Consider the following 21757-nt stretch of genomic DNA (forward strand, 5'->3'; position numbering starts at 1 on the left):
CGATAAAAGCGCTGCATTGGCCACATCTTACTGCATATCAGATCAAAAATGGCATGATTATATAACAGCAAAATATCATATTCCAAAAAAATTCTTGTCTGTCCCAGGAGTACAGTTGTGATATAGTAGGATCGCTCGCTTGGAATGGTCACTGGAAGATCTTAAATGGGCCATTTCAAGATTATCTTATTCTAAATCGGCTGGCCCTGATGGGCTTCCGTCTTGCCTTTACAAAGCGGATCCTGAGTTTTGGGCAGGAATTTTGAAAAACAAATTTGATGCTATTATTAACACCGGCTCTATCCCCCCCTCTTGGACCACCGCGAATATTGTTCCAATATTCAAAAAAGGCGACCCTGCCCTACCACAGAATTACAGGCCAATCTCTCTGATTGATACCGATACAAAATTGTTTGCAATTCTCCTCTTATACGACCTGGAAAAATTCATCGAGGCAAATAACATCTATTCAAAATACCAAACAGGCTTTAGGAAAGGCATGAGTACTGCTTTGAATGCTGCTATCATGGCTCATATGATAGAGGGTACAAGAGGAAAGAATTATTACTCTGTTTATGTGGCCATGATCGACATGTCATCAGCATTCGACAATGTGGTACGAAACCTGCTGTGGAATAAAATGAGGGCCATGGGAATACCTACAGTGTTACTATATTGGTTCATTAAATTCCACACTAACACCTCGTACAAAATTAAAATCTCACTTGATGGCAGAACTACAGAACCAATTAGAACATCCATTGGGCTCAAGCAAGGCTGCAACCTTGCGGCGACATTCTTTCATTTATATCTTACAGATCTTGACAAGGAATGGGATCATAGTAATCTGTTTTCTGTTCAAATTGGTTCGCTGCATATGAAATGGATTGCATTCGCAGAAGATATCATTGTTTTTGACCCCACTCCGGTTGGGTTGCAAACAAAGCTCCAACTTTTTGAGAACTTTGCAGTCGCACACAATTTGACACCAAATCCCGCAAAAACGGCTATTATGAAATGTGGCACAAAACAAAATAGCAAGGGATATCGATGGGAGATTATGAAAACTCAAATTCCAATCGTTTCAAGAGCGATTTTTTTGGGATATAATCTCACTACTCAAAATTCAATCAAAGCATGGACGGACTTTATTAGAAATAAGACACGTCCTTTATTGTCCCAGCTAAAAAGGATCTACACAAAATACTGTAAATTCTCATTAACACTGATGATTGACTTCTTGACGTTTAAAATTGAAAGCGTCATTTTATATTCCCTCGATATGTGCCTATGCGACTTGAGTGCAACCGTAGATTCCATACAGGGGTCATTGATTAAATCTGCCATGCTTTTCCCAAGTCTGTATCAAATGCAGTGATCCGCCATGAGTTTGGGCTTGTGGCATTATCTGGACGCTGGAAATGGCGGCAATTATGCAGTTATGTAAAAAATTCATTATCCTCCAAAAAATTCACTATATGAAGACTTGAAAGGTATGTTAGATTCCTCTAATTTGGCTTCCCTCAATCAATTCCCCCATAAAATGCAACAATTACTGAAGTCTCTATGTATTACTATTGAAGATGTCCACCAGCGTCCAGGTTATGCTAAAAAGAAGCTATTTGAACAAGATTGGCGGCTAACAATAGAAAGAATATCTTCCTACAAACTGTATAAAGAATATAGCATGTTTGTTAAACAACGTATTCCAAGATTTGACCATGTTCTGTTGTTTCCATGTAACCATACCAGAAAAGCGTACATATGGTACAGAATGAACCTATATCATACCAGGGAAAGAACAGCTAATTGGGGTACCAAAGACAAAAATAATCAAATCAAATGTTGTTTCCCTTCTTGCAATGAACCCATTGAAACTATGAAACATCTTATTTTGGAATGTCCACACTTCAATTCAATGCGAAGCAACCGATTGATGAAATTTGTAAACATTGATTTTGAGGACTGTTTGCAATCGTTATGGGTGCGAATGATGCAAGGTACGCATAAACCCCTGGTTTTTTAATTGGTCAGTCTGTGCAAGTACATAGAAAAAGAGTTTTTCAATTTAAAAAAACTAGAGGATACCAATCATTAGATGTGATATCCTGTTTTTTTTTAAGCTGTGCTATAAAAGTATTATGTTTTTGTAAATTAATATAAATGTAAATATTTTATTCTTCTAAATCACTTTAGTAAAGGTTCTACATTTTGTACTTGAACCATGAACAAATTAATAAAAAAAAGAAAATTAGCATGGTCTCCAGGTGCGCCCATGCTCTGTTTACACTTCCACCTCTGCTCCGAATCAGAACATAGTTTCAATATTGTATCTTACATTAGAAGACTTCTTTCAAATGTAAATAAAGAACACAGCTCACATAGTCACCATATCATGCCCACAATGACCTTTGTCTATCTAACATTTCAGTTCAGTAAGAACACAACCAAATTACAAGGATGCATTATAGAGCAATCGTTTACAGGGTGTTAGGAGAGTTTTCCTAAGGTTTACCCACAGGTGAGACTCTATAAAACTATCCCTTAGCATACAGGCCCTAACATCTAGTATAAGTCTGTAGTACCCAAAGGATCAATAGTATGGCAGAGCAGCCAGGCTTATCTTAGGAGGGGGATGTGAGCTGTCGGTAAGTACAAGGAACTCAGCAAATACATAGGCCTAGAGAAACTCCCACACACTTATAGTTATAGTAAAATAGACATTTATTTTTATATACGCAAGGCAAAGTTATATTCAGGTAAGTACTATTTCAACTAATCAACACACTAGAAAACATGAGCAATACTTTAAGTGAGTAAATATTAGCAAGGGAATACACAGTACATGAAAAGCAGCAGTTCAATGCTAAGTACACACTCTGAAAAAGTTCTGTTGTAGAAATAAAAAAGGGGTATTCAGCATCAACAGTAGCAGTTCAATATTTTAAAAGACTTGTGTTACTTCTAAATGACCTCAAGGCTTCAGTAGTCCACCCCTGTCTAGTTTTGAGTTCTTCAGAGTTGGATTAGAGGGGCAACCGGTAAAACACAGCAGCAGAAAAGGCAAAGTTCCAAAGGATTCCTTGATTACAAGCAAGTATGGTGCTTTTGATGGTCAAAAGGAATTCAGGTGCCTTGGGAAAGGCTCCCTAAAGGTGCACAAGCATTAAGCCTGGGCAATCTGTAATGGTGAACACCAAAACACCGGAATCAGCCCTCCAGCAACAGAGGAGCGAAAGAATGGCTTGAGGTATCTACCATCCCAAGCCACACAGTACATGATGAGTTGTGAAGTCGATGCAGCTGGATTCTTTCACGGTGCAGCACCGGTGGACCTGGGCGTGTGCTCCTTGGTCGTGGTGATGAAAGGAGGGACTCTGGAAGGGGATTTGCAAGAGCAGACGAGAGAAAGGACTCCCTGAAAGGATTATTCATGCTCCAACATCGGTCTGCAGTTTTGGTGCCTCTGTTATAAGCACCAAGGATGAACGTTAACCACCCGGTCAATCTGCCTCAATTCTTCGGTCCTGCACTCTGATGAGGGGACTTTGAGGAGGGAAATCTTGTCTCTGGACGTCCAACTGGAGCTCACCAAAGGTCTGGGAAGATTCATTGACGGCAAGATGATGCAGTGTAATTGGGTCGAGGTCCCCTGGTATTGGCGGTTTGCAGCCCAGGAAGGTCACAGCATGTCCGGGGATGGCTCGTTCTGCAGGGTATCTTATGCCTATTGCTTTCAGTGGCATGAGAAATCAAAGGGGGAGGCTCGAAAGAGGGTGTGTGGGGCACATGGCTTGGGCAAGTGCCCCCCCCCCAAACAGCGATACATTTTGAAAACCTGGCATCTGCATTTTCAGATTTTAGTGTGGTCTTGTATGGAATCAGTTTGCAAATTGTAAATGAATCTCTCTCGCTCGGTTTGTAAATATATCTCTCTCTCACTCAGCATATTAACAATTCAATCACCCTAATTCTGTAAATATATTTGTTTGGGTGTTTAGAGATATATATCAGCAATGTAGCCCCCTGTCTTCTTTGCATATAATCAGAGCTTTTGGAAACATAAGAATGAGCACATATTTTTCAACTTCACAAATATGTCTGTGATAGTGGTTTAAGCATGGACCCTTTTTGCACTTTGGTGCTCATTTCATTTTTCACAATATTCCCTGCACCATTCAAATGTGTGTAAACCACGAGCCGTACACACTCATTTGGGCATTTTCAGGATTGAGCAGCAGATAGCATCAAATTTCCCCAAATGCATAGTTCATGCCTTGCACTTTCAGACTCCTTATGTGAGTATACGTGGAATCGCTCCCGGTACTTGTTTGTGAGGTACTGACATTCCTTGCACTTTCAGACTCCTTATGTGAGTATACGTGAAATCGCTCCCGGTACTTGTGAGGTACTGACATTCCTTGCACTTTCAGACTCCTTATGTGTGTATATGTGAAATTGCTCCCGGTACTTGTGAGGTACTGACATTCCTTGCACTTTCAGACTCCTTATGTGTGTATACGTGAAATCGCTCCCGGTACTTGTTTGTGAGGTACTGACATTCCTTGCACTTTCAGACTCCTTATGTGTGTATACGTAAAATCGGTACTTGTACTTGTTTGTGAGGTACTGACATTCCTTGCACTTTCAGACTCCTTATGTGAGTATACGTGAAATCGCTCCCGGTACTTGTGAGGTACTGACATTCCTTGCACTTTCAGACTCCTTATGTGTGTATACGTGAAATCGCTCCCAGTACTTGATTGTGAGGTACTGACATTCCTTGCACTTTCAGACTCCTTATGTGAGTATACCTGAAATCGCTCCCGGTACTTGTGAGGTACTGACATTCCTTGCACTTTCAGACTCCTTATGTGTGTATACGTGAAATTGCTCCCGGTACTTGTGAGGTACTGACATTCCTTGCACTTTCAGACTCCTTATGTGTGTATACGTATAATCGGTACTTGTACTTGTTTGTGAGGTACTGAGAGTGCCCCAACTTGAGAGCAGTTTTTGGAGTCTGCCAGCGCACCACCCAGGCAAGCCCAGGCTCACTTAAAGCCTCAGACCTCATATTGTTTAGAATGCTACAGTGCAAGGCTACGGCAGCAGAGGGTGTGCCTGTGGCCAAATCCCTCAGACGGGTATGTACATTGCATGCTATTATGAGCGATGCAGGTTATAATAGCTTCATAGACTGCACCCTTGGGCTGTTAAAAGTGTTATGGGTCCATAAACCTCATGGAATGCCCTGGCTGGACTCGGGCCATTGACTTTCGGCCCTCTGGCAGAGCCTATAAAGCTTAACCGCTGTGGTCCTCTTGGGAGGTCACCACTCTGCTTCCCACACCCATTCCACTGGCCTCGGAAAGAAGTGTCACATATAGAACCCGAATGAAAGATACAAATCCCCAGCATCCAGGGGGTAACAGCCCGGAACTGGCAGCCAGTGGGCGAGGAGGTGGTCAAGCCAGAAAACGTAACAGACAGGGGGACACTGAACTTGGGCAAGTTCTGCTGTTTGAGAGCCATCACGGATATGGGAACACTGGGCGGGAACACTTCAGGGATCCTTCTGTATTCTGATGATATGGCTGCTCCAAACTACTACCAGCATTCCCTGTTTTCAGTACCAGTGCACCGTGGGAGTTGTAGTCTCAGTTCCTTTTCATCAAACCAGCTGGATCCAAGGACAGATCTGAATAGGTTCCGAAAGGAAACCAGGGCCTGGAAACATGTGGAACCTGTACCATAGAGGCCAGTGCTCTCAGTAACTCCACATCAAATTCCAGGTTTCTTTGAGAGCATCCAGCACTCCCTGACATGGATCTAACATGATGATAATCACATTGATTCCACGTCTGCACTGCCACAAAACCTACGGTCGCGCTTGCGCATTCAGCATGTTCTGCTGCATTGCATCCAGCGGCCATTTTGAATATACATTTTTTTAGCTGGTTTCAAGACTTTCTGGCAAGACAGGAGACAGGTCTGAATGTGGAAGCGCCTCAGGAGTACTACACTGCATTTCTGAATCCCAGAACTTTCCAGTTTAAAATCCCCCCACGGCAGCTGAGGATAAAAATAGCTGTGGGTTTTTTTTTCATCACACACCAAGCCATGTTCTGCAAGCCAGGTGTTTCGCAATGCCATCATTTGAAGATGGAATGGGATTTCGGTTTGGAAAATCATTGGCTGAGGAACAAGGCAGCCCAAAATCCTCCCTGCACCCGCGCCCTCCACTTAAAGGCCAATAGCCTAAGAGCTATCCTTTAAATGCACGAGTGCCTTTGAAGCTAAAGTCATGAGTGCAAGACTCATGTACTTATAGAAGGAGGCCTATTCTGTTGAAGTCAGCAAGTGATGGCTTTTGCAGATCTGCTCAAGTCATCAAACAGACGCACAAGTGGGAGTTTTATTGGCAAAGCGCACCAAGCGCTGTCTCAGCATAATTGGTCAAAAGAACATGCAACGGGCTGTGGAATTACCCATAAGAAAATTATGACTTAAGACGATCTAGCAGTTCTTTTTCTGAAGTTCAGCAGAAAAGTCTTGTTCCCTGGCTGGTCATGAAACAAGCCATTTTAACTTACTTCAGGGTCGGGATATGCAGTTATGCTTCTCAGCGGTCAATATTGTTCCTCGCAGGAGGCTCGCCCTGGCTATAAATGAATTCATGGACACAGATGAAACAGGGACTAAAATAAACAGAATGAATGGAGTGAAGCGTCATGGGCTTCCCGCCATGTTCTGTACACATTGCGCGTGCAGTGGAGGAACCCTATGGTACAGGTTCAGGGCGGAATAACTATATCCAAGTAGAGCACAAGTGACATGAGAATCTGCAAGAAGCGAACAGCTGTGCTATGGGACAGGCTCCCATCCCTCCATGTTTGAAGTCCAGGGTCCTTGGGTTCCTGGATGGAAGGGTCTGGGAAGAGAGCACTCTGGACATGGTCTTCGGAGATGGGAAGACATATGTGTATTCCTTCCACTAAATTGTAAATTTGCTCCCATACAGAAATAACTTAAAAGATTACTGTAAGTAGCTTATGAGAACTTTTCAGAATCTAGTGGAATTTTGGGAATAACAATAGGAAGTTTATAAGAACTTACATGACACGAATAACGTATGGAATTCTTATAAAATCTTATTCGTTTGGAGTATGATTTATGTAAGATCTTGTACGATTCTAATAAGATCCTTATAAGAATATCCATAAGATATTGTTGCCTGGGTTAATACATTTTATTTTTTATCTTTTTTTCTCGATCACCACCGAGTACAGCAGTAGTCCACATTCTGGCCATGTGGAAATAATTGAGCTAGAAGGGAGGTATTTGTAAAACATGTGGTATTTTAAAAACGTATAGTTTTTAAAATAACATATAATTAGGAGCTGAGATTGCATGTGATATTTACCAAATGGATAACCCATATTTTCCTATTTGATTACTTTGTATGTCTGTTCATTCAATTATATAGTCATGCATGAAGGAAGGATGTTTCAGACAAGATTTTGAGTATTGTAGAATTCGTCCTTCAGTGTGCAACGCAGTACAGAGCTACGCAACCAGTCAATTCTTTGACGGCGACGTATGAAGCTGCAGCAGCAGAAAGCACTTGCTGTGAAAGCCCCCGTGCACAGAGACTGCGTCATCTTCATGGTGAAGGGCCAGCTCAGAATGTACTAAACACGCTCAATATCTGTCCAGGAAAGTGTATTTAAAATCATCATTTCTGAAGAATGCAGTTCGATCAGGTGATGTGTCTAGGGCCTTTTTAAACTGCCATGGTGTTCTTATTTTATGGGAGCCATACACTTTTTGCATTTCCTCCCCTTTATTTTTGGGGGGATTCTTATTTGTTTGGGTGGTCAGGTGGACTTCTGCTGTAGTCCTCCTGCCTCTATATCCTTTTTTTCATTCTATTTGAGTGTATGGTCCTGGGTCAGCATTAGGGCAAGCAGGCCCAGGGATGCTTCTTAAGCACCCCCTTTGTGCCCTACGGGGATCATGTAGCCCTACATTGGTTTTAAGTGGCAGGCTGGTGGCAGCTTAGCTTTGGCCTCACCGGGAGTACAAGCCGATTTACTGCATTAGTAGCCCAATAAACCTTTATAGCAGCCATCTGGGTATTAATCCTTTTAAAGTCCTACTCACAGTCATTTAGTTTTTGGGGCTTCCTTTGTTCAGGGAAACCACGAGACAGGTCTCAAATGGCCCTTGTGTAAACGTAGGCTCTTCGTGAGCCCAAGATTGCCCTCTGTATGGTGGTTGGAGTTGGTCTAGCCTAGTTCCTGGCCGTGGGAAGGACACTGCACTTCCTATGGGGTGGTCTGGGCTGAGTGGCCCTTTAAATGACCATCCAGAATGGTTGGCTACCTAGCACATTTCTTTCTTGTCCCCTTTACTGATTGGTGGGCTAGCTTTGGTGTCAGCCCCTAAGGACACAGTGGGATTTAAGAGTCCCCTCACCCACTGCTCTCGCCCTTGTTTCTAAATCTCAGAAGAAGCAGGATTGCTGCCCTGCTGCATGAGGTTCCTGCCTATTCCTGCAATGTTGTGTATTCTCAGGCCCTGATGTGGCTAGACTGGCTGGATGTAGTAGCTTGAGCACATTCCAGTTGGGGTTTTCTGCTCCTGGAATCTAGACTGGGGTTCCTGAGTCCTCCTGCCACCACTGTTTACTGCCGGGGTCTGCTGCCTTGATTTTGGAAGCTGCTGCCACCTCGTAGGGTGTTGAGGCCTCAACACCCCACCAAATCTGCGCCTTTGGGCCATACTGGTTCGTCACCATCATTGTCCTGCTGCAGGGGTGGTTTTCTCTGGTGTGCCATCAACATGTGCCTGATAAGGTAGTAAAATCTGGCATATGCAAGTTCATCTGTCCTCCTGGAACCATCTCATACCTCTCAATTCACACGCTTTTGGCAGGTGTGCCCCTCCCATCCCCCCAAAGGAATCGGTTCACTCGCCTGCCAAGCCCCTAACTCATCCATACAAATCAATGGGTTCTCACCCGTCAATAAGGAAATCTTGTGTTTTCACCCACTCTAGGGGCACTTGTAAATGGTGGGTCCTACTCTTGTGAAGGATGGTTGTTGTTAATTGGGTCGGTGGGGTTATCGCTGGCTAATTCTGCCCTGCAAAAAATAAATGTTTACTTACCAAGTTGTTCTGCTTTCCTGGGACAGTGTTTTCTGGACCCATCAATGTAAATACTTAAATACTTACCTCTTGGCTCTGGGTTGGTGGATTATTTCATATACTCAACCTCACGGATACTTGGGGTACGTGGTTGTGCGGTTCTGCAGGTTCCCCATTGGTTTACATTGAGGCCTGACTCCTGCTCTGCGCCTCTGCTCTTGGGGCTGCTGGGTCTCCAAACCTCCACTGGATCTCTTTTTCTGGGCATGCACTGGTGTCCCTGTGGGGCGACTCCCTTCTTCTTTCAATGTGTGCAATCTGTGGTGTCACAGACATGTCACATGTCAGGCTCCATTCGAAAGTGATAGGTGGCCCTGAATCCGTCAGTCTGGCATTTAGGTGTGAAAAAGAGCGGGGTTTTGTCCTGACAGGCATGAGCCTCATGGCTCAATCAACATTCATATTAATTATTGGTTGTCTCCACAATATAAGGGACATCACACAGAGGGTCTATATGTCTCTCAACTGGTGGGATGTTCTAATCTAGACTCCCTATTGAATAGAGAGCTCCTAGATATATGTTTTTTATTTGCACATCTCCCTGTGTCCTCATATCGGTCCCTTGGAACCTAAGGGCCCAAAAACACTCAATTCTATTATATAATTTAAAAATTAACTAGTTTATTACTAATACACAAGGTTTATGAACTTCAAACAGCAATTTAACACTGCATACAATAGAAACATTAGAAAAAAGATTCAAGAAACAAAATATGTACAATTTAGGTGATTAAATAGAGGATCCTATACACAATTTGCATACAAAGAAATAATAGTGACCTAAGATATTAAAGAAAAAGTATCCTAATATTTTTAGACAGTCGTTCAGAAGAATGGACAACAAATTGTTAACAATTAGTATTGCGAAGCACAAAAGGATCTGCATACACTTAGGTACATGCTATCCTAAGTGTTGACTGAGTAGTGTTCTCATTCACAACTACTTTTCAGTTTTAACTCAACTGGATTTTTCAAAAATTCTTTTCAACAGTCATTATCCCAATTTACTTGGAAAGTTGAGTCCATAGGCAACTAAACTCAAGTTCTCAACTCAACTATATTTTCCAATAGATTCAAAGATTGAATCCCTGGGTAGCTAAACTAGGGGTCTACGTGTGACACTGGGAAAAATCCTGATTGGTGTTGCACTCGTACAGGACTAGATCAGTAGGTACGGGTGATCTACGTTTCGGCGGGGGAAAGATGTTTCCCACCTTCCTCAGGACCAGTAGTAGCCGTGACCCCTGAGGTAAAAAAGAAACAGAAACTATAGGAAAAAATATAGCACATTATAGTGCAAGTACCATGACTCGTTAGGTATGCATGTGTGTTCAAGGCTAGGCTACACATTCAGTGACTATAACCACTATGGGGCATATCGATTGTAAAGGGTTAAATATCCCACATGCATTAGAGTCCAAAAGAGATAAGCAGTAAGTCAAAAACGAAAAATGTGAATTAAAAACGTGAATTAAAAAGATGCGTGCCTAGAAAGAATGGCAGTAAGTGGACCACTGAACTCTTAGATAGATACATTCTGAGTTCCAGCGTGGTATAGTAAGTCTAGTGGGGTCCACAGAAAGATAGTGCAGGCCACCACCCATGCATGAACAGCCCAGTGGGATCATAGCATGTTTCATGCCTGTTTTTGTCTCAATCAAAAGTACGCACTTACAAAAACATTCTGGTGTGCGCTGGTGCTCTCACTCACTCTCGCTCTAAATAGCTGCATTATTCTCCAATTCTGGAGAAACAGAAAGCGCTCCTCTGGGCCCTGAGAAATTAAACTTGCACTGCAGTAAGCAGGTAAGAAAAGGAAACCGAAAGCACAGCTGTAATGGGCAACAAGACCCCGGATCTACGGCACACAGCAATCCCCCAAGAGCCTTATGGGTGTGGAGCCGTTTTCAGCAGCTCAGAAGCAAAGTCTGTTTTCTAAGCTGTCCTTAAATGCCTCCATTTCGTTTTGGTTTTGATTGTAAATCTGCCAACGGGTGTTTAGAAGTGCGGGAGTGGGCGAAGCCTGCAATGAATCCTTACGGGAATTCAAGGCCAACATACACACCCTTAGCACTTGAGAATTCCATATCAGTATATCATCTTGTCGACCTTCATATTACTAAACAACGCACTTTACTATGAAAGGAGTGCTTTCATCCGGTTCTGCAAACATGTCCAAGTGTTACACATGTTTACAAAAAACAAGGAGTTTTTTTGTTATTAATCTTTGACACGACTGGAGGTTTACTAATTCAGGGGTTGACTGGGAGCCAAAAGAGGCCCTGGAAATAATGTTCTAAGTGGCCCCATATTACACATTTTCAGAAAGCCCAACCCTTTTCCTATAAGAAAATGTGCAAATAAAATAGGTTACCATACAAAAGAGGGCCAGGGTGGACAGGCCTATTGTGAAATCTCCAGAGTGCTCTGTAGGGCAGTCCTCCCCTGCCCAGGGCGCACAGGCCTATTGGGAAATCTCCAGAGTTCTCTGTAGGGCAGTCCTCCCCTGCCCAGGGTACACAGGCCTACTGGGAAATCTCCAGAGTTCTCTGTAGGCTAGTCCTCCCCTGCCCAGGGTGCACAGGCCTATTGGGAAATCTCCAGAGTTATCTGTACAGCAGTCCACCCCTGCCCAGGGTACACAGGCCTACTGGGAAATCTCCAGAGTTATCTGTACAGCAGTCCACCCCTGCCCAGGGTACACAGGCCTATTGGGAAATCTCCAGAGTTCTCTGTAGGGCAGTCCACCCCTGCCCAGGGTACACAGGCCTACTGGGATATCTCCAGAGTGCTCTGTAGGGCAGTCCACCCCTGCCCAGGGTGCACAGGCCTATTGGGAAATCCCCAGAGTTATCCGTACAGCAGTCCACCCCTGGCCAGGGTACACAGGCCTACTGGGAAATCTCCAGAGTTCTCTGTAGGGCAGTCCTCCCCTGCCCAGGGTGCACAGGCCTATTGTGAAATCTCCAGAGTTATCTTTACAGCAGTCCACCCCTGCCCAGGGTACACAGGCCTACTGGGAAATCTCTAGAGTTATCCGTACAGCAGTCCACCCCTGCCCAGGCTACACAGGCCTACTGGGAAATCTCCAGAGTTCTCTATAGGGCAGTCCACCCCTGCCCAGGGTGCACGGGCCTATTGGGAAATCTCCAGAGTTATCCGTACAGCAGACCAAACCTGCTCAGGGTGCACAGGCCTACTGGGAAATCTCCAGAGTTCTCTCTAGGGCAATCCTCCCCTGCCCAGCGTGCACAGGCCCATTGGGAATTCTCCAGAGTTCTCTGTAGGGCAGTCCTCCCCTGCCTAGGGTGCACAGGCCTATTGGGAAATCTCCAGAGTTATCTGTACAGCAGTCCACCCCTGCCCAGGGTACACGGGCCTACTGGGAAATCTCCAGAGTTCTCTTTAGGGCAGTCCTCCCCTGCCCAGGGCGCACAGGCCTATTGGGAAATCTCCAGAGTTCTCTGTAGGGCAGTCCTCCCTGCCTAGGGTGCACAGGCCTATTGGGAAATATCCAGAGTTATCTGTACAGCAGTCCACCCCTGCCCAGGGTACACAGGCCTACTGGGAAATCTCCAGAGTTCTCTGCCCAGGGTACACAGGCCTACTGGGAAATCTCCATAGTTATCTGTACAGCAGTCCACCCCTGTCCAGGGTACACAGGCCTATTGGGAAATCTCCAGAGTTATCTGTACGGCAGTCCACCCCTGCCCAGGGTACACAGGCCTACTGGGAAATCTCCAGAGTTCTCTGTAGGGCAGTCCACCCCTGCCCAGGGTACACAGGCCTACTGGGAAATCTCCAGAGTGCTCTGTAGGGCAGTCCACCCCTGTCCAGGGTGCACAGGCCTATTGTGAAATCTCCAGAGTTCTCTGTAGGGCAGTCCTCCCCTGCCCAGGGTGCACAGGCCTATTGGGAAATCTCCAGAGTTATCTGTACAGCAATCCACCCCTGCCCAGGGTGCACAGGCCTATTGGGAAATCTCCAGAGTTATCTGTACAGCAGTCCACCCCTGCCAAGGGTACACAGGCCTACTGGGAAATCTCCAGAGTTCTCTGTAGGGCAGTCCTCCTCTGCCCAGGGTGCACAGGCCTATTGGGCAATCTCCAGAGTTATCTGTACAGCAGTCCACCCCTGCCCAGGGTACACAGGCCTACTGGGAAATCTCCAGAGTTCTCTGTAGGGCAGTCCACCCCTGCTAATGTTAACCATTAACTTTTTTCTGATAGGAAGGAAACAGTACACTTTAAAGCACATCTTGTATGTGTAGCATTTAGAGTGCTTACTCGGCTACTAATGAAGCTGAGGCATGGCCCCCCAGAACAAACAATTCACTTAGGGTACACACACAAAAATGTATGTGCAATGATTCCTACTTCCTTTGTCTTTGCTGCTCGCCAGAGCAAATAAGTAGCACACATTTCAGTATTCACTACTTATTTCTGTGTAATGGTTTGTAAAGAAGAGGGTTGTCAAGTTTGTGGGATTTTTGGACAAGGAATGGTGGCTGGACACCCAATCTTTTTGGGACCAGCTATGCTCAGGCCATGAAAGCCTTTTGACATGGGAAGTGGTAACATTTTTACGCGAACCGAGCCTTCTGAAGTGAGATGCCAAATTGAAGGATTTTATACTCTGAACTGCTTTTCTTTTTCTTAATTTTGTTCTGTTTTCTTTTTTTGTTTTCTCTTGTTTTATACAGTGATGATATATGTAATTTAATACGTACTGCTATTTTAATTTTGTAATTTTGTGAAGTCGAGTTCTTTGACTAAAACACAATAAATAAAAAAAGCAAAGTTCCCAAGGTATCCCCTGTCCCCCTAAGATTTTATGTGTCTCCTACGCCCGTGCTTCCTCTGATCTATCGTTTCCATAGAAGTTCATTTGATGGTTTAGGGCAGGGATCTGCAACCTCTGGCTCTCCAAGCGTTTTGTACTAGGACTCCCATGCTCCCTCTGCATTGATATTGCCGGAAAGGCCTGCTGGGAGGTGTAGTTGCTCAACACATCTAGCGAGCCAAAGGTTGCAGACCCCGTTTCTAGGGATTCATGTCACCAGCTATGTCAAGAGCCTGTTGTTGGCAGGGGCAAGAGAAGTTTCCATAAGGTGTGTTTCTTTGTCTCCCCTCAGTCCTGCCCATCATCCAGCATGGCCAGCAGATCTTCAGCACCATAGAAGGAGTCGCCGTGACATTGCCCTGCAAAGCAAGCGGCGTGCCCAAGCCCTCCATCCTCTGGTCCAAGGTAAGCAAGTGGCGTGCCCAAGCCCTCCATCCTCTGGTCCAAGGTAAGCAAGTGGCATGCCCAAGCCCTCCATCCTCTGGTCCAAGGTAAGCAAGTGGCGTGCCCAAGCCCTCCATCCTCTGGTCCAAGGTAAATCAGAAACGAGAAGATCTGGATTCACAGGAGCACTCTGAGACCCAACATGGATATTTTGTTGCCAATATTTATCTGTGGGAATTGGTTCTGCTTGTTTGCACTGAGGGTCAGATTAATATGTATATACCCCACAAGCAGCACAAGCAGCACAAGCAGCACAAGCATCTTATATTGAAAGGTTTGGGTCTATTTGACTTAAAACATTTCACCTAATCACATTTGATGTAATTTATTTGACCTTTTTTTCAGTCTAAAACGCCCCCTACTTCCCCTCTACCTAATCTATACCCTTACCCACCCCATATATATTTAATTAAATTTGACCGAAAAAAAGGTCAAAGAAATTCGATCAAAGGTTTTTAGGTCAATTATGCTAATACCTATTGAAAAGCATTCAGGGATGCTTAGTAGATGCACACAGGCACGTGCATGGGCGTAATCTTAGGGGGGACGGGGTTGTTTGTCCCCCCAACTTTCATGGCACACCATTTTGTCCCCATTCATTAGGCTGGGGCATCTTTTCTTCAGATGTCATGTCCCCCCCAACATTGTCAGCAAAGTTACTCCACTGGGCACGTGGACGGCTTACATTGGGAATGTTCAGTGTTAAACCCTCGTTCTTGTACCATAAAGCAGCATGTGTCTTGCACAATTGACCTAACAAGTGGAATTCCAAGGTACCAAAGTGCAGTGACTGCATTTCACAGTATTTGGCGCTCTACCCTAAGCGTGCAATACCATAAGCACCCGATAGGAGGAGCAACCCCTTATTTTCTTTTAAAGGTCATGCTAGGGGATTAAGGTGTCATTAAGTGAGATATGTGGTGTGGACAGCAACTTCCAAAAGTATTAATATTTTTAAACTATCCCCTTTATAATTCTGCCTTACAAAATGTTCATCCTGAGCATGGAGGTCATGATTTCCCCATGTCCCCTGTGCAGCTGGTAATAGGGCAGGTGAGGCATATAGGAATATATTTAATGTTAAGTAAAGTCAGGGCTTTACGTGGGCCATGGCAGGGTGCTGCCAGGGCTGCCTAAAGTACTGTGCTAGCCCCAGCCACCGTGGCTGCTATAATCCAAGTCCTTTTTCTATATAGCCTGAAGCTCTCACTTATCCGCGCAAGAGCCTCAGGCTTTATCAAAAAAGGCCTTGGCATCTTTAATAGTGGTGCTGACCCTCACCACCCATCCCTTTAACTAGGAGATGCAGTGATCAACTGTGGCGAGGGTCGACACCACCAATAAAGAAGAAAAGGTGTTGCTCAGACCCCCACCAGGCATCCCATTAACTAAGAGATGTGATGATCCTTGCATTGCTTAGTTAAAGGGATCCCTGGCGGGGGTCTGAACAAGCCCTTTTCTTTCTTAATGGTGGCGCTGACCCTCCCAGGCATCCTTACCTAAGAGATGCAGCAGTGATCATCAACCTCGCATGAAATGTGCGAGGTTGATGATCGCTGCAAACGGAGGCCTGGCAGGGGTCATCAATATTTACCTAAGCTACTGGCAACCCGTTAGGCCGTGCCCCTTTTGAGACCACTCTTCCAGAGAGCCCCTCCTCGATTTTAGGAGCCACTTAAACCATTGAGTAAAGTGGTTTTGTATAGGACACCTCAGCCATTTTAGAATTCTCGTCATGTGTGCCACTGCAAAAAAAAGGCAACTAGAGCAGTTGCAGGTGTGAGAGAGATAGACTATTTGAGTACGTTGGCAATTTTTGAGTTCTTAGGCACCCTTCTGTGTACCTCACGGTGTACCCCATGACCGTCATAAGTAAGGAGAATTTGCCTCGCTACCTATCTGTCTGATCCAAGTACATCCCTGTGTGTTCAGTCTGCAGCTGAATTGATTAGGGCAGAATGTATTTGTCAACAAGAGAGGCAATAGGTTTAGAGCGTCAGCAGTATGCCATAAAATATCCTAACGTGTGCTATTTAAGTTTGGGGAACAAGGAAACAGACTTTTTTTTAGCTTGCGCAGCCTTGTGGGACCCCCCTACAAGGTGGGGGCCCGGGGGGAAGTGCCCCTTTTGCCTTCCCATAAAGACATTTCTGCTCGTCTCCAGGAGTTAAAATGCCCCATTCCTCTGCAGGTCTTGCAATCTGTTCTTCCACTCCACGTCCCACAGCCAGCCCAGAGACTCCCCTCTCCTCTCTGGATCTTACGCTATGTGTTCTTCTCCACCAGGTCCGGCGTCCTTCTCCTCTTTAACACCACGATTCACCTCCTCTGTACCACACATCTCCCTTCCCCTTCCTGTCATGTTAGCTGGCCCTTATCTTGCGCTTGGACTGCCTAACTTCCCGCTGATTGGCCGGAGGGGCCACATTCCCTCTCTGCACATGCCCCATGGCAGGGATGCTTTAAAGCCCTTAGTTCATGAGTTCATGAAGGAAGTCTTTAAATGGGGAAGCCCCTATCTTGGATCCCACGTTAGTCTGTTGCTGGCTGGGAATGTGTTCCTCTGTCTCAGGCTGGAGAGTTCCCCTTCTCTGGATTTTGTTATGGGGGCCTCCTATGCCAAGCAGCTCAGGGCATTGGGCATTACTCCTCTGGGGGTTTTGAAGGAAAAACCTCTCCTTTCTTGCATTGCTGCTATCCTCTCCATTGCTTTAAATGGAGGGAGGGGCTGCAGGTGATTCTGTCTCACTTGTGACAGCAGTTGTGCAGGAGACCTGAGTACTTTCCTGGTAGCACGGAAAGGAAGTGGAGGTCTGTCTGTGTGTCCATTAACTGTAGGGGTGAGGATTGGGCTTCCTGCTGCTACTTTAGATTGTGAATGGGTGTGGGGTGCTGGTAGGTAAGTGCTTTCACTTTCTGCCAAATCTCCCTCGCTTGGAAGACTTCAGCACTTGTTGCTGAACTTGTAGGTTCCTTTGCTATTCCTGCGTGAGTGGGAACTTTTTCCTCCACTCACCCTTTCTTTTACTCTGGCTATGAGAGTCATGGTTATGTCTTTCCATACTTTATTTTTGGCGTCATGCTTTCTTTCAACTTTTATAGGCATCAGTTTCTACACACAGCACCAGTGGTCGAAGTGTACGAAAAGAAGTAGTGGAACTATGTTCCCTGCTGGCCTGCACCCAGTCCCCACAAACCCCATTGCCACGACCCCTACCACACACAATACACCCCCCAAACATTTGCACCTGCTGTTTAAGGGAACGTTCAGTGTATTGCACTGAAAGCAAAGGTTTCAACTTCTTCCTACACGTTTATTTTAAAACGAAACTATTCCGGAACGGTTTCTTTTTTTAAAAAAAGTATAGGAGCTGTAAAAGGTAATTTAAAAAAGTAGAGGACTACCGCTCCCGACTGCCCCCGCTCACTTCGACCACCGCACAGCACTCTCTGTGCAGTGTATCTGTGAGCCCCTTTTGCCTCTCTTTGTATTATTTTTTATATACCTTGTGTGAACTATTGTTCCCAAGGGTAGAGGGAGACTTTGTATCCCTTCTAGATTTTGTATTGTGAGATCAGCACACACCACCCTATGTGGAGTGCTGATGGATTACACTGTATCCCCTTTCTTACTGCTCCTGTAACATTACTGTTACAATGGCAAGCATCCCTGAATGGCTGGTGACAGTGGACCTGACTGGGAGACCCCTACTACTCAAAGACAAGTGAGCGCCTTCTTAGGCCTCACGGCATTCTGCAGAAATGTCATTTCTGACTTTGGAGCAATAGCAGCACCCCTGAATACCACTTATTCTCCCAAATACCCTAAAAATGTCAAACGGAAAGAAGAATGCCAGAAAGCTTTTCAGGGGCTGAAAGATGCCTTTTGCAAAGCTCCAGTACTGAGAGCTCTACATTACACTCACAGCCTTAATTGTACAACGGATGCTTCCAACACAGGTATTTGGGCAGTCTTGAGCCATATGGATGATGAAGGCAGGGAACTCAGCAGGAAAATAGAAAATAGGGAAAAGAGGTGGGCAACAATAGGACGTGAATGTTTTGCCGGTTCCAGGTCGAAAACCAAATGATCGAATGCCATTTGATCGCCAGTCAAATGGTCGAAAAAATAGTCGTTTTTTTTTTATGGGGGGGGGGTTCTCCCCCCAACTCCCCTTTTTCTTTATTAATTTTTTTAAACCAAACAAAACTAAAAAAATATATAAATTAATAAATAAAAAATTAGACTTTTTTTTTCGACCATTTGACTTTCGATCAAATGGTCATTCGATCTTTTATTTTCGACCATTTGACCGGACAGCTGTTTTGCCATAGTATGGTCGTTGAAGAAGTTTAGGCCATACTTGTATGGAACTACTTTCAGGATTCAAACTGACCGCCAACCTCTGAGCTGGCTGATGCAGATGAAGGGGGGAAATCCTAAGTTGCCCAGGTGGCTTATAAGCCTTCAAGGCTTTGCTACGGCATAGGTCAGGGTCCCTACATAGGAATGTAGATGGACTCTCCAGAAGGTTTGACTGCCTGGAACCTGAAGTCCATCCAGGAGTGGATTAGATGCCCCTGTCCCTAGTCTGGGGGGCTGAGTGTTAGGTAGAATTCCCAACTTGTATGTAATTCTCTTCACTTAGTGAGTCCCCCCAGCACTTTTTACTGCACTATTGTTTTTTTCTAACTCTCCTGAGTGAGTGGGAGCCTTTTTCCTCACTCGCTCATTCTGTTTCTGTGAGTCTGGGAACCCTTTTTGGTTAACTTTAATGGAGTCTGTTTTCCTCCATCTCTTTCAATGTCATCTGTATTTTACTATTGCAGTGCACAGCGCTTCTGTGCAGTGTTGCCAGAAGCTCCACGAGCTACTCTCTTTGGTTTTTATTTTACTTTTCTGTGCTAACGTCATGCTACCAGGATAGGAGGATACTTTTTATCCTAGCTATGCTTTTCTCGCACATAACTTTATTTCGGCTTAGAGCCATAAAAGTTTGCAAAGTACACACAATAAATCAAAGATAGACACAAACAAGAAACCAGCTGTTAGTTTAGGGAAGTACAGTAATGACTCTTGGGGTTCATAATCAGTTCCATACGGCTTAGAGTGATATTGTAAAGGAGCTCACGAAACGAATGGGCTGAAAAACTTGGAATTCTAGGCCTAAGGCACTTCCCTTATATGCCTGTTCCCCAAGGGGATAGCATTTGCTCCCTAAGGCATGGGTCCTATTGGCATTTGCTTTTCTTTTGTCAGATCAGCACAGCCCACCTTATGTGGAGTGCTCTCCTGTAACTTTCTAGTTACGGTGGGACGTCCATCTGAGTGGCTGGTGTCAGTGATATTTTCTACTGACTTTTCACGATTTTTCACACTCAGGCTGCTGTCGCAGCTGTAGTAAAGGACACATGGGTCACCATTGACCTAAAATGGTGCCCGTCTTCTTTTTTCACCAACTCACGATGACTTGCCCTTTCTTGAGCCTTCCTCTGCTAACCTGGGTGTGGGAAGTCCTTCACACTCCTTTGTCTTTGACGGCTTCCATTGGGAAGCCTGCCAGTCTGTCCTGGAGGACAGGAAGCTGGGAGGACACGAAACTCCTCCGATCTTTGTCCTCCAGTGTGTCTGCTTGCATTCAATTCTAACTTGGCTCCCAGGGATGATTTTGGAAATCTATCTTAACAGCTTCTTTTACGTTCACCGTGGTGGCCTTCCCTTTGATGAAAGAGCGCACGACCGTGCATGACCATCCATCACACAAAACATCATCTTTAAGGGGGAAAAACACTTTTAGCACCCACAAAACGAGCTGGGTGCCAATAGCGTTAAGCCCTGAGTTCTGGGGTGGGCTTGGGCAATAACGAACGTACGTCATACCTTGGCTTGGGCTAGCGGACAGTTACCATCCATGTCTACCCCAGAATGCGGGGCTAAACGCCACATTAACTTTCCATTACAAACATGTCCTCAGGGCTAATAGACAATGTATGTTTTTATTACATATTTGTGAAATGATTACGGTGTGAACGGCAATATACATCGTTACTAATTCCTTGTTGCTCGCATTGAGGAAATACGGCCTAATTCTATTATTTGAGGTGCACATCCTAAATTATGAATTGGCCAGTAACTGGCATCATTTCACAAATGAACCTGGAAAGAATCCAGAGCTGGTCTGGCCCTGCTTGCATCAGAACAATGTCCCTGCCTGTGACACTCAGATCCCTACTGCAGATACTCAATGAGCCATCTTACTAACTGATGTGCGGATTAAGGCTTAGCCTCACCAGTGTCTCCAAAGCCGTACCCCGGCTCAGTCATCCTACAATCTCAAGGGGTCCATGCTTCCCTGCTGCCCCTTTGGGCTCATGTGGCCTTTGCAGAGGTATGAGAGAGTCACCAGCTGCAGTACTACTCCCCCAACAATCCTACGCCACCAAAATGTTAAGAGGCGAGATCCTTGTCGAACCCCAACATGCATAGCGTGCACTGTGGGACATGCATGCACGGATAGATGAAGGTACTCTGAATCCTGTAATCAGAGATGTGGAAAGTGATCTCACCGGCACACCTGGCTAGGCCTGAGCCCTCGTTCTCTGGCTGCCCGCTGGGTCTTATCCTCAGCCATGCCTGTGTGTGTGTAATGACATGCTTCCCTGTCTTTTGCTTTCCTTACACACATAATTGGGGTGGCAAGATTACAGCCTTGGCTGCCAAGACCCATGAAGTTCAGTACCACTGAGCGAACTCAGGAGAGAGTTCAAAGGAGCCGCCAGTGGCAATTTCCCTAGAGAATCTAAAACACGTCAACAGCTGGGACACACTAACTTGGAAGGACAAGATGCTGACTTTTCCTTTGAGGGATTCAGTATTGTAGAGCCATGCAAGTCGTGCTCAATTAAAGGTTGCTTTCAGCTGTAAGTGCTGCCAGGGTTATGATCAAGAAGCCTAGTCTACATATATAAGATTACAAACTCAAAAGCGCAGGCTGCCCCTCTTCCAGAATCTCTCTTCATCGCCTGGGCCTGTTAGTGGTCCCGTCGGCTTGCTCCTATGTTGAACCAGTCAGGTAGCTCATGGGTCTTGTGTGTGCGCTGCGGCTATCTGTGCGCAACCTGTAATTTGCAGGTTCAGATCTCTACTGTACCAACTCAGACGTTCATCATTTTGATGTCAATAAAACCTGCAATCTGTCCTTTTGGGAATCAATGGTTCTGTTACAGACTTTGCAAAGTGCCCACACCCTATGCAGAC

At 45.2% G+C, this 21757-nt stretch overlaps 1 protein-coding gene across 2 annotated transcripts in view; it reads left to right on the top strand.

Moving 5' to 3' along the window:
* Window positions 1-21757, top strand: part of HMCN1 (hemicentin 1) — a 1785366-nt gene that overhangs the window by 536036 nt on the left and 1227573 nt on the right. For both annotated transcript variants that reach the window (XM_069641364.1, XM_069641365.1), the window contains exon 20: window positions 14348-14460. In XM_069641364.1, coding sequence (XP_069497465.1) covers window positions 14348-14460 — 113 coding nt within the window. The remainder of the gene's footprint in view (window positions 1-14347; window positions 14461-21757) is intronic.

This window comes from Ambystoma mexicanum, chromosome 1q (assembly GCF_040938575.1).
Source record: "Ambystoma mexicanum isolate Mex_15411 chromosome 1q, UKY_AmexF1_1, whole genome shotgun sequence".
NCBI classification, from domain to species: Eukaryota; Metazoa; Chordata; class Amphibia; order Caudata; family Ambystomatidae; genus Ambystoma; species Ambystoma mexicanum.